The sequence below is a fragment of the Protopterus annectens genome, chromosome 10.part0 (assembly GCF_019279795.1).
Source record: "Protopterus annectens isolate FY-2018-M chromosome 10.part0, PAN1.0, whole genome shotgun sequence".
Taxonomy (NCBI): domain Eukaryota; kingdom Metazoa; phylum Chordata; order Ceratodontiformes; family Protopteridae; genus Protopterus; species Protopterus annectens.
In genome coordinates, this window is record NC_056744.1 from 884,336,438 (window position 1) to 884,353,586 (window position 17,149).

At 39.6% G+C, this 17,149-nt stretch overlaps 1 protein-coding gene across 1 annotated transcript in view; it reads left to right on the forward strand.

Moving 5' to 3' along the window:
* Positions 1–17,149, forward strand: part of CCDC18 (coiled-coil domain containing 18) — a 2,776,331-nt gene that overhangs the window by 2,112,428 nt on the left and 646,754 nt on the right. Inside the window, exon 17 of the mRNA XM_044086821.1 lies at positions 9,091–9,225. Within this exon, the coding sequence (XP_043942756.1) occupies positions 9,091–9,225 (135 nt within the window). The remainder of the gene's footprint in view (positions 1–9,090; positions 9,226–17,149) is intronic.

Genomic DNA, 17,149 nt, shown 5'->3' on the forward strand with positions numbered 1-17,149 from the left:
GGAGTACACACACTGTCTCTTTCAGGACCTAGGCATTAGTCAACCTGCCCAAATCTCATCTTGTCCCATGTCAGAGTCTGGAGTTTATCTGTGTCCTTTTAGACATGGTGTCAGAGACTACAGCACTCTCCCCACACAGAGTCGAGATGATTTGGGGTGAGATCCATCTCCTTCTGGATCAGGAATGTCCCTCAATCCTCTTAATCTTGCAAGCCCTAATTTCCATGGCAGCAGCGATTCAGTTAGTCCCCCTTACCAGATTTCACATGCGAGTTCTACAGTGTACCCTTACAGTTCGTGGTCGACCCACTTTCATCCCATGTCCATGACAATCAGGATTTCGTAAGTCTGCAGTTGTCACCTTACTTGGTGACTTCAAACTCAGGAGCTCCTTCTAGGCAGACCCTTCTGTCTTCCCTAACCCCAATCCACAGTGACCACAAATGCCTCTCTTTTGGGGTGGGGGCAATATCTGGGAAGGACTGTCCAAGGCATGTGGTCCCCCATAGAGCCCAAATTGCACATCAATGTCCTGGAGATGAGACCAGTCCTTCTCTTGTTGCAAGCCTTCCAAGACTGTCCCCCTCTCAGGACCATTGCAGTTCAGACAGACAAAATGCCGGTGGTCTGGTACATCAACACGCAGGGGGAAACAGTCTTATCCCCTGTGCAGAGAGACCATGAAAGTGTGAGAATGGGCAACGTCTTCCAGGCGCTTTCTTTTTGCAGTGCATATTCCCAGCAGTTCCAATATCTTAGCAGGTCTATCCTGAGTCCTCATGAGTGGTCTCTGAATCCGTCATTGGCAAGTCAGATATTCGACCGCTGGGGTTTTCCTTGCTACGATCTTGTTGCCTCTCCGATCGATCACAAATGCAGCAAATACTTTGCCCTGATCCCCCAATGGGAGAACCCCCCCCCCCTGGGATGTTCTGGTTCACAATTGGCCGCTGAGTCTTCTGTATGTCTATCCCCCAACTCCTGTCATTCCCAGAAAGCTTGTCACCTGAAGACTTCCCTCATCCTCATTGCTCCCTTCTGGCCTCGTCAGGCATGGTTCTCCCTTCTTTGGTCTCATCTGAAATATCCACCCCGGATACTGGATCCCATTCCGGATCTCATTTCCCATCCTTGGGGGCTTCCTCTTCTCAGTCTTCAGTTCCTTCGTCTGACTGCTTGGTATCTCCAATTCCAATGATTCTCTGCCAGTCCAGGCTTTCTTCACTGGCCAAGTCTATTATTTTGGCTTCCCAGAAGCCTTCTACCAATATGGTTTATTCCAGTAATTGGAAAAGATTCTCTATTTGGACAAAACAGTGCAATCTAAACCCTTTTTCAGCATCTGTTCTGGATATCTTACAGTTCCTAGCCTCTCTCTTTCAACAAGGGAGTAGTTTTTCTACAATCAAACTCCATATGGCCACCATCTCCAACTTTCCTGTGGGCGAGAGTCCCACCATTTCTTCTAAGCTTTGCAAGGCCTTCCTTAGAGGGATCTTTCTGCTCAGACCCCTTGTAAAGGATCCTTCCCCTCCTTGGGATCTCACTTCAGTGCTGCAGAAACCTTTCGAGCCTGTGACTACATGTGACCTTAAATTTCTGTCTAGGAAAACTGTCTTTCTAGTGGCTATTATGTCAGCCAGGAAGGTTTCCGAATTACAGCCTCTGTGTATTAAACCTCCTTTCATTGTGTTTCATAAGGATAGGGTTTCTCTCCGGACCAATCCTTCCTTTGTTCCTAAGATAGCTTTGTAGGCGAATTGTAATCAGTGCATTCATCTTCCTGTATTTTTTCCCAGCATTTCCAATAAGGGAGAATATCAGTTGCAATGCTTGAATGCTTATAGGCAACTGCGTTTTTACCGTAAGCGGACAGAAAATTTTCGGAAGTCTGATCAGCTCTTTGTCACCTTTTCTCAGGCTAAGAGAGGGCAGACTGTTTCCAAGGTGTCTATTTCTCATTGGTTTGCCAGTTGCATTTTCTACATTTACAAAAGCAGACACCTGGAGCTTCTCCGGTCCAGTCAAAGCTCACTCTACTAGATCATTAGCAGCTTCTTTTGCCTTTTTGGCTAAATTATCCGTGGATGAGATTTGTGCTGCTGCTACTTGGTCTAACTCCCATACCTTCATTTCTCATTACAAGTTAGACCTGGTGTCTAGGAGTAGAGCTTCATTTGGTGGTTCTGTGCTCTGGGCTAAATTATCCGTGGATGGGATTTGTGCTGCTGCTACTTGGTCTAACTCCCATACCTTCATTGCTCATTACAAGTTAGACTTGGTGTCTAGGAATAGAGCTTCATTTGGTGGTTCTGTGCTCAGGCATATCCTTGCGTGACGCCTCCCAGGGTTTTAGTAGCTGGGGACTCTGACCCATCCATGATGAATAATGACACTGATAGCACCAGATAAAGAGTTATGTACTTACCTTAATTTTGAATCTGTGCTATCCAGTGTCATTATTCATCACATTCCCACCCTCCTCCTGGTAAATGGGGCGTTAGTGAGGGATGTATCCTTTAGTATTCATTTTTCTATCCAGAAACCTCGATCTTAGGGTTGTGGGTAGCTAGGGACCTTGGGAAGGGGAGGAGCTTGAGCTCAGGAGCTGTCTTATGAGTGCCGGCTCAGATCCGATGTTGGATCCTACACCTATCTGTGATGAATAATGACACTGGATAGCACAGATTCCAAATTATGGTAAGTGCATAACTCTTTATTGTATCTAAGTATTGAAAGATTATTTTTTCATTGTATGTTCGGGCTGTTTTATTTATTTATTTATAAATGTCAGTGCTTTAAGTACATATGTATTTTGCATTTTATGAAGTGACTCTCTAAATTTTAATTATTTACGATCATCTGACTTTAATTTCTAATGGGTTAGCTAATTCATTGATTTCTGTGTGTATTTACATACTGAATGTGCAGATGCTATTTATGAAGCATTGAAGAAGTCTAACTTGAAAGCTTTGCCTTTTATTTTTGCTGCTGTTTTAAATAAATCCTTTGGACATTGCATTCCTGTTTTTCTTTTCAACTTAGCTTACTTTCTCACCACTGGCACACACCTCGTGAGCTCTTCCCTCTTTTCAGTAGGTCTACAGTTTGATTGGTCATCTTTAAGCCCCTGCTTTTATTTAATGGCATCCCATTCCTTCCCATCACATAAATTAAGCACTGGCTGGATTTTTAGATCTGGGTGCATTTTTGAAGCACAGACATTGGTTCATAGTCATAAGGCATCTTAACCTCAACAGCCTAGTCAACGTGGGTTATAAAGTACTACTTATTAGGGGGTAGCCCTAAGAATCTGCCCCCAAGAAAACGGAACCTTTTTTGTTTATGCTGATGAAGTGATTTCAGATTTAAATTTTTGTCTTTAAAAAAGTTCAAAACTAACTCTTTGTGTGCCTAAAGAAGTCAAATGCAAGGGGAAAAATGGCTTACATTAAAGTTAAGGAAATAACATTTGCTTGCTTTCATATTTATCCTTAATTGGTTCACATAATTTCTGTGTTAAGGAATAGTGTAATGTTATAGAGCTGTATAGTTACATGTTATTACATAGTTTACATTGTATTTTTTTTTTTGCATCTGTTCAATACATTTCTGTTTTGGGAAAGAAAAATCTTGTACCTCTTGGCTGTTTAAAGCAGTAATGTATTGGAAAGGGTATATTATTCTTGGAGCTTGAGTATGAACTTCTCTTACAGCATTCATCTCCCAGAAAATCTCTAAGGTCTGCAAACCACTACCAGTTCTATTTGTTTTATTTATCTGTTAAGTCCAGATATCTGCAAATCCAGCAAAGATGTACTATTAAGCTTTGTATAAACAATTAATAATGGAAACTTTTCCATTCCTAGCCGGTAAACATTCCCCAAGAATGTCAAATTGTAGTTTACTTTCTATTCCATACAACATCCCCTCACTTCACACTCCATTTTCTAAACTTCATATTAGTGCTTCTATGTTCTTGCACCAGAAGTATGGGATTCCATTCTTTCTAACATCAGAAACCTAAATACTTTGAATTCATTTCTGCTCTGAAACATCTTGCCCATTCACCTAATTTTTGATGTGCAAGCATAACTTTACACAGTGTTACTACTTTACTGTGTGAGAAGCAGGCATCTTGGGTTAGGTAATGCACACCATCAGCATGACCAGATGGCATAACAGATGCCTGATAAAATGTATCTTCTGTTTCTGGAATAGGCTACCCTTACCTGCAGAACAGAGTACTTCCTTAGCAGCCCTTAAAACCGGTCTGGATGGCTGGATAGGGTGATCTCAAATTTTCACTGGGGCTCTTTGGAGAAATTCTGCTTAATTGGGAACATTGTCTCCTACCAGTACTGGGTAATGTAGTTGAACTTCTTGAGGGTCTCTGAAGCTGTGAATGATAGCAGTACTCTTTCACTATTAAAGACATCCCTTTGAATACTTTACTGTTGAGTGTTTTTTGTTGCATCAGTCACAGAGAGATGGACTGGTTGGCTGTCTTGCTGCAGTTGGGTGACTTTTTTGTAAAATATACTTGTGCAGCTCAAGGTGATATTTAAGTTGTCTTACTTCTATGTGCAGGAGTCTAGTGGTGTGTGACAGTGGTAAATACTGTTGTTTTGTGGGGTAGGGGCTGGCAGGTATTCATTTGCATCAGATACTTTGGATTGGCTGTGTATGGAATTTAGCTTGAATAAAGCATTAGCACCTGAAGCATTCAAAATCTTTGTGAACCTATCCACCACTTACATCCTTGAGGGTAAGGTATAATGTAGAAGACTATGACTAGGTAACCAATCAGAACTAGACTTCATCTTGAAGAGAATTTATTTTGTCCATTTCTTGAACACATTGTCAGTTTGTGATGATTGGTAACCTGATCTTAACAGCTTCTGCTGCCGTAATGTACTACAACTCCGAGAACAAGAGAAAAAGGTAAGAGTTCAACATGTTTTATAGTTGAGAAAGCTGCCACATAAACAGTGGGCAGAACATGGGTCCCTCTGATGAATGAACAAACTTAAAAGGTGTTAGACATGCCATTGTCACAGTTTTCCATTTTTATTGGCAGAATGAAGTTTATTAAGGCTTTTAAAGCTGTGTAACTGATTCAGGTGCTCTTCCTTTGTGCCTTCTATTAATGCTGTAGCATGAGACTGAAGTCTAGCAGTACTTAATAACGTTGCCTTTTTTTAATTTTGGACTGTAATTGAAGTACTCCATGTACTACAAAGAAGTTGACTGCCATCTTGAATGTCTCTGGTCTCCATCATGTATGGTATTGAAACAAAATGTAAGTAGTGAACTGCCAGGCTATTTTCTTGCTCTTTATCTGAAGTGTGGGGCACCTGAGCATGCCAGATAAAGCTGACAATAACATTTAATTGTGAAGTTGCTGTTTTTGTTGTATGTTGGTTATTTTCCCACTAGTCAGTTTAGGGTGCCTATCAGGTAGTTTAGTTTTGATAAGTGTTTATCTACAATTTTCAGCCATTCTGAGATTTCATGTATTTCTGAAGAAAATATCCCTAAATTGTGTATTGTTTCATTTGAATTTCTTAGGCGTAGCGTGTACTGTGTTCTGTGCCTCCCTCAACTAGACTTCATGAGCAAAAAGAAAAATAAATGATATGATATAATTAAGCAATAACGCACGCCTGTGTGTGGGTAATGCTGGATTTACCCATGGCTGATGTGGTTTGGTCACGAGGGCGAAGCCCGAGTGACCAAACAAAGACAACCGTGGGTAAATCCAGCATTACCCACACCCAGAAGAGGGTTATTGCTATTATACAATTACATTATTTAAGAAAAAATACTTAATTTTTGTAAATAATGTCCTTGTATAACGGCAATGTGCTGTCCTTCTGCCTCTGGCTTTCTCCTCCTTGCCCTATCTGATGTACTGCTCATGCGTTTGGAACTTGCATTCCCATGCATAGCCAGTACATCAGTGCTCAGGAAAGTAAGCAACAGAGAAAAGATCTCCGTTGCTACGCTTTTTTTTTTCTTTTGAAAAAAAACCCTTAAAATTAAAGAATCAACGGAACAAAAGTCTGGGCAACCGGACCTTTTTCAGTTGTATATTCTCAATGGGCACTCTGGTTGGGCTGGCCAGTCAGCGTGCTTGTTTTACGATGTTAACAGCCAGTCATTGTATAATATAATATAATATAATATATAATATAATATAATATACCCTCTAGAGTTGAGCCTGCAAGCTGCTCATGTTTCTGCATAGAATTTTTCCTTCACAGATGGTTAGCATAGAACTGTAGTGGTTATTTGCTAGACTTGCTAAAACATGAGCATTCTTTTAAATAATTTAAGCAGCCTAAATGTTAGTCATGGCTGCTTAAATAATCATCAGCACTCAAAATCAATGCCACTGACTTACAAAGAATGATTGGCAGCTCTTCTGTAGTATCAATCACACCCCCAACAGCTTGACCAGAAACAGCTAACTCCTTCACTCTACCCTAGTTATGGTTTTGCCTAAATGCAATTAAGTTTTATTTTTGTAGCAGACGTTTTCTAGTGTGAATACGTAACCTACGAGATGTGAAAATTGACTAGTAGAAGATAGTTGGTCTTTTCAACCCACTACTTATCATATCTACATCTTAACAGAAGTGTAAGCAGCCATGAAAGGTTCGATTCCTTTGTGCTTATACTGGACTAAATGGTCTATCTTCTATTTCTACATATTTTTAATAAAAAACTATTTCGCCTTTTCCCGGTTGGAACTCCGGTCCGATCATGATTGGAAGTGAATTTTACGGTGACGAGTTGCCAGCCCGATGCCCAACCTTCAACGAAGGCACATCCATTCACGCTCGCACCTACCTGCATGTCTTTAGTGTCACTCAACCGTGTAGGAAATGCAGACTCCACACACAAGGCGCTCCAGCTGAGAATCGAACAGGAGAACCTCTTGCTGTGAGGTGACAACGCTAACCGCTACACCAATAATGAAATAAAAACATACTTGTCAGCTTCAGTACTATACCATAAATATGAACAAGAAGTAGATTCTGGAAAAATACTAAATGTGTACTATGGGACACAGTATTCACAGAATATTCTTTATCCTGCCCATATCACTGCAGTATTATATGTAGTTTTTCACGCACTTGTTATGTACTAGTTTCAGGAAACATGTTAGTTGCTTAAAATAATACAAATCATGTAAATAACATTTTAAACAAAATGTCTATAAGTTTGTGTTTTACATTAAGACCATATTTACTGTTTCTTCGAAGACAGGAGCAGCAAACAATCTGTACACATTTACTTATTAAGATGGGCAGAGCAAAGGAACAGAGGAAAGGCTATAGCATTTGTTTTCTTTTTTAAAAATTGGCTATTTCATTGAGTAAATTTCTGTGTTGTAAAAGTTGCCATTCTATTCCCATTACATATGAACAAATAAATATTATGCTAATGTAATTAGTATCACAGCAATTAAGAGATCTGAGAAAATTGGATGGACCACAGGAACTGAGAAATATAGTGTGGCTTTTAAGTGCACCTTTAAAAGGTGACCACTATTGCTTAACTACATTTAAACTGCCTTTTAGTGAAGTGGTGGTCCGACTTGTCTGTACAGTTTACTGTCTTTTAGAAGCTGAGAAATGAATGGTTTAGCTCTTATTTTTGAAACTCATTAAATCCTGTGACTACAAACCACTTTTGTATTTTAACTAGATTACATGAAAGCACTTTGCATAGTGCTAAAAGATTTATCTGAGGATCATGTTGCCCTATCATTAGCTGAAGAAATATGGTCCAAGTCTTGCTAAAGATTGTGAGTAGCTATGGGCTCAGCACTGATTCCTTTGTGGTTCAATCTAACTTTCATTCAGAAGGCTTTCTCAGCATCTGCCTCTGAACAAGCCACTCAGTTTTTGATAGATCAAAGGGACTGTGTAATTCACAGCCTTCCCTGAAGTGTACTCATAGGCCATGTGGTATATTCAGACAGAGGTTTTCCTGACTAGAGATGGGACAAGCTTAAAGTAATCAATTTTGTTGAGTCACACATTTGCTTTCAAGCTTGCATCCAACTACATGTGGGTTGAACTTTGGACTCTCGATGCTTCATGTGTCTACTGCTATTTCCAGTCTTCTATTACGGAGTTTTTAATTACAAAGTGTTCAAGAATTCCACACTAGATCTGGGCATTTTAAACAGTTAAACCTACCTTCCTTGAGAATGTTATCAAGAGAAACTGTTGTGTGAAACAAAACATTCTTTGGGAAAATCTTGGTCTATAATGGTTACGTCTCTGATCTGAGGCTGCAGGATGCATCATAGACTTTACAGTAGTTAACTTTTAAGTTTGAGGTGCTCACATTTCAATTTTTATTATGCCACCGTAAGTAGCATAGCTGGGTGATGCTCTGTGATGTGAATTGCACATCCACCTGCCCAGGAACAGGGTTAGGCCACTGCAAAACACCCTCATTGCCAAGATGCAAGCAAGTCCATGAATCAGTCTCATACTCTTCAGACAGCTCTCACTCTGATCTCTGGTGAAATTCCCATGTAAGGGAGCAGGTTAGTTGTGTCCCATTCGCGGTGGCTTAATGACCTGTATTTATGAAGGCAAAAACCACATATGGAAAACATTTTATTTTCTTTCACATAATTCTGTCTGTTCTTTTCATTTTTATCTATGGACTGCAGCTGAAGCCCTACTTTCTTTGTGTGTTATTCTGCCTACAACAAGTACTGTGCCCATAAGGTAGTGAAGCCTGACAGTGCTTTAACTCTCTCATTTTTTTTAAGTTCTTATAGTCTTGAGCAGTTAAATAACTGCCTCTTAACTTTTTTATGAAATAATTAAAACAAGCAGCAGAAGAAAGAGAGCCTCAAAACAGCATGTGTGAATTGTGTTCTGATCTGTGAGTATTGGTTTCTTGCAGTTGTCGCTTAACTAATTAATATATTAAATTAAACTGCATATAATTTACATCTGACATAGTATTATAGCATTTTATCTGACATAGTATTATAGCATTTTAAAATTTAGATAATTTATCTGACTCTCTTATTGTGTTATTTGATCAATTAAACAGACTGAAATGCTAGATGAAAAATTACAGTTCACAAGAACTCAACTCCAAGAGAAGGATTTTGAGTTGCTTCAAAAGGAACAGCAAACAAAGATTGAATTAGAAGAAAAAGAACAACGTATAGCAGATTGTGAGAAGGTAAGTTGCTTCTGACAGTCTTCATTTAGTGCTGTATTTGATGCAGTTAATAGTGTGGTTCTTTCTGAGATATAGGCTCATTTCCTGTGCTTTTGTACATAATGCCTTGATTGTAGCTGTTGCTATATTGCCAACCATTAAATTGAGAGTTTGAATATTTTATATAGACAGATATCAGATCCCTTGAAGATCTTTCCTGTTTATGCAGAAGCTAAATGCGATTTGCTCTAAAGTAATGCTTAATGTTCATCATGTTAGCCTTATGCTGTAGCCTTAGAGAGGGGTAAGACGATCAAGCTTTTCAGTTACAGCGGTCATGCTTGGTAGTAAAACCTGTAACACTAAGAACGTAAAAAAGGGGGTGTCTGGTTATTGTTTATCACATTTCACAAAAATAGTATTGGTCAAAGCCGTGCTTTTCTGACCGTATAAATGCAGGATTCACTCACTCACTGTGTATTCCTTTAGTGATGCACACAATCCTGAATACAGTCCTCATAAATGTTAGTAGTAGGTTAACCAACTAAAGTTCAGCATGAATAGTTGTTAATGTTTTACATAAAAGCTGGGTACTTGCATATTATCGCAACCAAATTTTTGCAGTAATAGCACTTGCTTCCCGATCAAGACAAATGTTCGTTAATGTTGTTAAAATGTAATATAATGTGTTTTCTTTTAACAGTGCACCTTATTTTCTGGACTGTTATCAATACAATGTGCAAGACATGCTGCTGTTCTTTCTTAATGGTGTTTACTGGCACAACCTTCAACGGGCAGACTTGCAGGAAGCGATATGGGTTCCAGTAAACACCATTAAGAAAGAACAGCAGCATGTCTTGCACGTTGTACTGATAGTCCAGAAAATAAGGTGTACTGTTGAAAGAAAACAAGCTGTATTACACATTTTAGCAACATTAACAAACATTTGTCATGATTGGGAACCAAGTGCTGAGAGACATTGTGCTTGATCTCCAAATAGAATCAGGTCAGTGATGTCATATAAGTTAAAATGGGGAAAGAAAAGGGCCAAAACAGTGCAGCGAGGATGCCAAATAAAAAAAAAAATGCATATATCTCTGATGCGACAGACTTTCTGCTATGCTTAAAAAATGCACGTTTAATCCTCAGAAGCCTGAATACCTGCTATTACTGGCAAGCTGCTACTGAATGCCTTAACCAGTTCTTGCATTCAGCGATGGCGGTAAAGGATGCTACAGCAGCCCTGACAATCGAAGCCAAACTTGGAAGGAATGTATGTAGTATGGCCATTATTTCACAGCATGGGCTGACAAAGAACGCTCAGTGGGCAGCCTTGCAATGCAGTGACATGTTAGTGCCATTAAAGAGCACGAAAAAACAACAACAGTATGTTGTGTACTTTGTGTTTGTAACCGTCCGGAAACCAACCTATTTTGTTAAAGAAAACACACAGTTTTCCATTTCAAGCACATTAACTTGCACATTCACTGATTGGGAAGAAACCACTGCTGTCGTGAAAATCTGGTTGCAATAATACGTAAGTGCTGAAAGTTGAAGTGTACTTAGATACAGAACTAGTGTTTGTGTGCTCACGTTTTACTTGAGTTCAGAAAGATAGTAGTAGTAAAGGAGCTTGAAAATTAAGTGCAAGGAGTGCTATTTTCACTGTTTAACTCTGTTTAATCTGAATGTGTTACCTTATCTTTTAACTTGTCGAAAAATGCATAATTGTTTTTAAAGATAAAAGTATATTCCTTCTTTTTACGGACTGTTTATTCAAACTTATTTTGTTATGCATGTTTTGTATGTTTTGCATTTGATGTAGTACTGTGTAAAGAGTTTTTATGGAGATTTTCTCTCTTGGCTTCCAATGAAAATGGGTTATGTCCATGTGGATTTCTCTGCTCAGCAAAATAATAAATGCTTTTAGTAAAAGCTGTGATATTGAATCATGTTCCTAAGAGAAAGGCTAGTGGCTTTCTTAGAGGACAGCAATCTCCCAGACAATTACCATTTATTAAGTGGTGAGAAGAAATTGTCAGACAAACCAACAAACCTGATCTAGTTTTATTACTGGGTCACAGAAGAGCTTGATAGAGGGAGTGCTGGTATATGTGATGATCTAGAATTTCAGAAAAGTCTTTTGACTTGATCCTGAGCAGAAAGTTAAGAAAACTGAAGACATGAGTGTAGGCTCAGAGTTAAGGAACTAGATTTATGCATGATAGACGCAGAGGGCTTCACAAGAGGAACATAGTCTGGAATTATTAAGATGGCTAATGGAGTACATTAGAGGTCGGTTGTGAGTCTAGTACTGTTCAGTGTGTTCATTTCTAGGCTGTGACTCATCACTGATGACTCAAAATTAGGTGCAGTAGTGGATGATTGGAAGGTTTTAGAAAGGCTGTCCCAATGGGCTGAATTGTTGTAGCCGAGGTTCCATGCACACTGGTGAGAGTACTGTACACAGGCCACAGTAACCCTCGTATAAATTATTACATATGCCATCAGAAGAGTCTGGATGTGCCAGTCACTCTTGAACTGGGGGGCCTGGAGAAGAGTCAGAGAATGGTGGCAGTCAGTAGAATACTGGAGTATATCCTTAGAGGGATAAACTGCAAAATCAGACAACTTTCCCATACCACTGGGCACAGTTCAGGCTTCACCTTGAGTACTTTATGCAGTTCTGTAAGTTATACAATAGAATATTATCAGTAAGAATCCAGATGAAAGCCAACAGAAGGGTGCACAATATGGAGGGGAAAGGACATGACCAGAAACCAGAAGAGCTAAAGCTCTTTGTAATTTATAGTAGAAGAGCTATATGAGGAGCATAACATTGTTGCATATCATCATGTCAGGGAGATAAGAAGGACTGCCTTTAACAAGATCCACAAAAGAGGACAGGAGAAGGCACAGACAGCAAATTGTAGGGTAAGCTCATCTTCATGAAGAGGTTGTGGTCCCATGGAATTATTTTACAAGTATAAGACTTAGCGTATTATTCAAGTAAGGTTTGCACTGAAAAACTCCATACTTTCCAAAAATATATGCCCCCAAGCACATTCATCTGAACTGTCACATCATCTCCAAAGTATCTTTCTTGTCTGCAGGAATATTTTAAGTCATATAGGGGCATAAAAATATTTATGCAAACATTTCCATGCAAAAATTTTTAATTTTCTCAATTTGATTTCATATGTAGGATTAAGACACATTTCTATCCACTGATCATCTGTAAAATCCTTAATTGTTCTCTCTGTGCTTACCTTTATACTGTATTGTCTTCTCAAGTCTAATATAGACTAATATATTACTCTTTTCTGACCTGCCATTTCTGTTCTGGCCTTAATTATGAAGTCTACTATTTGTGGTTTAACAGAGTTATTTTACAATCTCTGCATACTTTCTTTGAACTCTAATAGTAGACTTGTATCTGCAAGTTGATCCAAGTTCAATAACCCAGAAATTTGTCTAGCTGCATCCCATTTTATTAACTTCTCCCAAAATCTCAGTCCTTTGTTCTTTCTTCTACAAATGCTGATGCTAGTCTCTTCTCTGTCTTTCTTATTACCATAAGCACTATAACCTGTTGACATTATTCTATTTTTCAAAGGTCTAACTTCCTTTAACATAAAGATTTGCTTAACAATTTTATGTATATAACACTGCATGCAACGTTCTTTATATTAATTTCTTAGACCTGCCCAAATGCCCAGTTGTGATCATGTTATTTCTTTGTTGGGCACTGTGCATATCATGTGCTTCCATTTCGGCATGTATTCTATTTCTTAAATAAAATGTATTAATCCAAGTTACATGGCCTTATAGTGTGCCTCCAAAAATGGAAATCCCAAACCATCTTGCTCCTTTGTCAGTATTAGTTTTTCCATAGCCCTCTTTTTCCTTTTGTTACCTTAAAAATACTTAATTTTCTTTTTCATGTTATTCCATATTTGATATCCCAGGTGATACATATAAACCAGTGGAGCCAGAAATATCTTAAGCACTTGCATTTTATTATCAGTGGCAATAAATTACCATTTCATTTAGTTTTATCTTAAAATTCTTTGAGTATTTTTCTCTTATTTTCTTAGCTACTTGTTCAACATTCCATTTCAACCAAATTCCCATATATGTCATTCTGCTATGACCACATAGAAAAGGGAAGCTTTGTACCAAGTCATGTGGTTGAGCATAGTTCATTACTGTTGCCTTTGAAGTTTTTAATATTTAAAAAAAATACCTTTATCAAATTATTACTTAAGACACAGGGAAACATACATTAACAGAAAAGAAAGCATAATATGGTTAATTCTTCCATTTATATACATTATACATCACATATATTTTATCTGTAATTATCAGTCCAATATTACATAAATTGCTGAATTCCTGCCTTTCCTTAAACCTTACTCCGCCTGAGCACTATACTGCATGCGTTACCACAGTGTCCATGTATTTCTATGTAATTTGCTCCTTCCCGTTTCTAAGGATGCCTCTTCTTGTTCTTTTACCTTTTTTGTAATATTCAGTGCTTCACATAGTTGGTTTAGACTTTGATTTCCATTTTCTAGTAATTGCTTTTTTGGGCAGCCAGACAAATTTAATTTAATTTAAGAAGGTTTTACTATGTCCCAGATCAAAAGAAATCAAAAGAATATTTTCCTTACTTATAGCCATTTGCTCACCCAATATTTTAACAGGGTACTGTGTGAGGACCAGTTGGCATAATGGTTAAGGTCCTTGCTTCTCATGCACAAGATACAAGGTTCAATCCTGACCTCCAGCCACTGCTTGTTTGGAGTTTGCATGCTCTCCCTGTGGCTCTGTGGGGTTCCACCCCCCCCCCTCCAAAAAACATGCTCAGTGTTTCCATCTCAAACTCACTAATGAACAGAGTTGTGGGTAGCACAAAGAATCTACATGATGCCCTATGAGGGGGGGGGGGGGTTGTATAAACCAACCTCTTTGGACATCTGCTGGGCTGCACAGTATCCCCAAGATAGCAAAACACAGATCACAGTCTGTGCCCTTTGGCAGGATTAGCCACTTGGCGGTGTAAAATGTAGGTCTAGGTAATTCAGTCATGTTAATTAATGTCTCCAAATGGGCATGAGTATTTGCCCATGATGAGAAGTACCCATGCTAATTTTGTGTGCTGCTATTCGCCAGTGTGTGCCTGCCATAAAGCCAAGCAGCCCTGGGCCAATAAGCTACTGCTTGGCCGGTGTCCAGTTGTCCAGCCTGGGTTACCTGGGATAGCCTTGTTGAACCAAAGCTGGACATAAAACTAATCAACGTGGCAAACATGAACTAAGAATTTCTACACTGACAGAATGGAGTTTGGAAGTAGATGACACGATGGTACAGAGGAGGATGGATTTCCTGTGTATCCAACAGACAAGATGGAAGGGCAGTGCAGCAAAGCCACTTGGCTTGGGATTCAGAGTCTACTACTCAGGGAGAGGACAGGCTGTAAGTGGTGTGGGAATTGTGATGAGAAAGAGGCTTCAGAAGACAGTGAGGGATGTCATCAGAATTGGTGACATACTCATGGCAATCAGACTCCAGCCTAATGTTAGGACAGTATTCATAATCTCAGCCTATGCCCCACATCAGGGTTGTGATAGTTAAGAGAAGAATATGTACAGACAGCAGTTGCAGGACCTACTAGATAAGGCAGGACAACATGAATAATTGTTGATAATGAGTGACTTGAAAGCACATATCTGGACAGTCAGAACAGGATATGAGGACTGCCTGGGTCCACATGGGTGGGACAACAGGAATAAAAAAGGCGGAGCCATTCTAGACTTCTGTCTGGCAAATGGCTTGATAGTAGCCAATACATGGTTCAGGACAGTCACAAGATCACATACAAGAGTGGCTAACATGCAACTCAAGTAGACTTCCCCCTAGTAAAGAAAGGGCACTGTGGTAAAATTAGTGATTGCAAAGTCATCCCCAGTGAAACAGTTGGCCCACAGCATAAACCACTGGCAGTGCCTCAAAACAGCATGTGTGAGGACTACAGAACAGATATGTGACCGAGCCAGGTATGGAAATAAGGTGCAGCAGAAGTCCAGGAAGTCATCAAAAGAAAGGCGGTGTGTGAGGAAGGAAAAGGTGGGATATAGAAAAGCTAGACCAGGCTAGGAAAGAATACTGGTTGGCTGACAAAGAGGCTAAGAATGGAGTTGCAATAGCAAAGAACAGGGCATCAGAGGCACTCTACCATCTTCTGGAAAGTGACTCAGTAGGTGGCACAAAGAAACTGTATCAGGTTGCAAGACACAGGTAGAAAAATAAAAAGACATCTTTCATAATGGATTCCAGCAACAACCTCACCAGTCCACAAGACATCAGGGGCAGATGGAAGGAATACATGCAGCAGCTTCTGAATGAACAAAAACCCACAGAAGCTGTACTACCCAGACGTAGCTTATGATGAGAGAAGAAGAGGAGCCCACCCTAGAAGTAAGAACAGCATTGGAAAATGAAGTCAAGGAAAGCAGCAGGATCAGATTTGATAAAGATGCTGGGTGAGATGGGGGGAAATGGCTTCTGAGGGTACTCATAGCAGTGTGGAGAGAAAGGTGCATCTGTGATGACTAGATAATAAGCATACACATGACAGTGTACAAGAACAAAGGGAACATCCACAGTTGTGGGCAGTACAGAGGTATCAAACTCCTGTTACATTGCATGAAAATTTGGAGAGGGTGGTAAACAGATATGCAGAGTAGCAGAAAGTAAGATGGGAGATGAACAGTTTGAATTCAGATCAGGATGCAGCACAACTAACCCAATGTTTGCAATAAGACAGATAGTTGAGAAGAAGATAGAGATGAAGAAAGAGTCCATTTGGGCGTTTGCAGACTTGGAGAAAGCATATGACGAGGTCCCAAGAAGGCAGATTTAGGCAGTACTGTGGTGGGTCGAAGTCCCAGAAACATTGGTAGAATTAGTGTAGGCTGTGTAAAAAAATCCAATGACTCAAGTACAAACAATGTTTGGTTTCACAGAAGGGTTCCCGGTGGGAGTGGGTGTGTATCAGAGTTCTGAGCCCACTGCTGTTCATACTGGTGATGGATTACATTAGCAAACAGGTTGGAGGGGACAGATCAACAAAGTTTTTGTTTGCAGACAGTGCGGCATTACAGGCAGACTCTCAGCAACAACTTCAGCAAAGGATAGGAGAATGGGATGTAAAACTGAAGGCACATGGGATGAAACTAAGTACAGATAAGACAGCAATAATGGCAACAAATTGGGGAAATCAGAAGAAGCTTAGAATTGAGATAGAAGGGAAGATAGTGGGACAGGTTAACAGCTTTAGTGAGCAGAAGGGAAGCCTGAATGAAGAGGTCAAAACCAGAAGCAGAGAGGCTGCAGCCAACTGGCATAGTGTCAAGTGTATTGTATGACAGAAGATTGACAAAAGTTGAAAAAGTAAGGTGTACAAAACAGTGGTGCAACCAGTACTACAGAATGGTACAGAATCCTAGCAGTAAAGGCAGAGCAGATAAGGAAGCTAGGTTATGATGTTAGTTAGGTGATGGAAAAAAATGCATGAGATGGGTGATGTAGGATACACACTGTAGGACAGACAAAGAAATGAGGACATTAGAGTAGAAGCCAAAGTAGCTCCAATTGCAGAAAAGATCAAAGAGAACAGATTAATGTGGTTTAAGCACATATGCAGAAAAGCAGAAGAAAAGTCTAGTAAAGAAGATTTGGGACAGACAGGAAGAAGGTAAGAAAGGAAACACGGGCAGAGGTGAATAGGTTGTGTGAGAGAAGATATGGGACAGTGAGGCATGAGTGTTGAAGAAGGCAGGAGTGTGGCATTGAATTGAGAGAAATGGTGACAATTAACACGACACCCCAACGCCATGTAAAAAATTAGAAAAAGGGGGTGGATGATGATGATAGCTCTGTA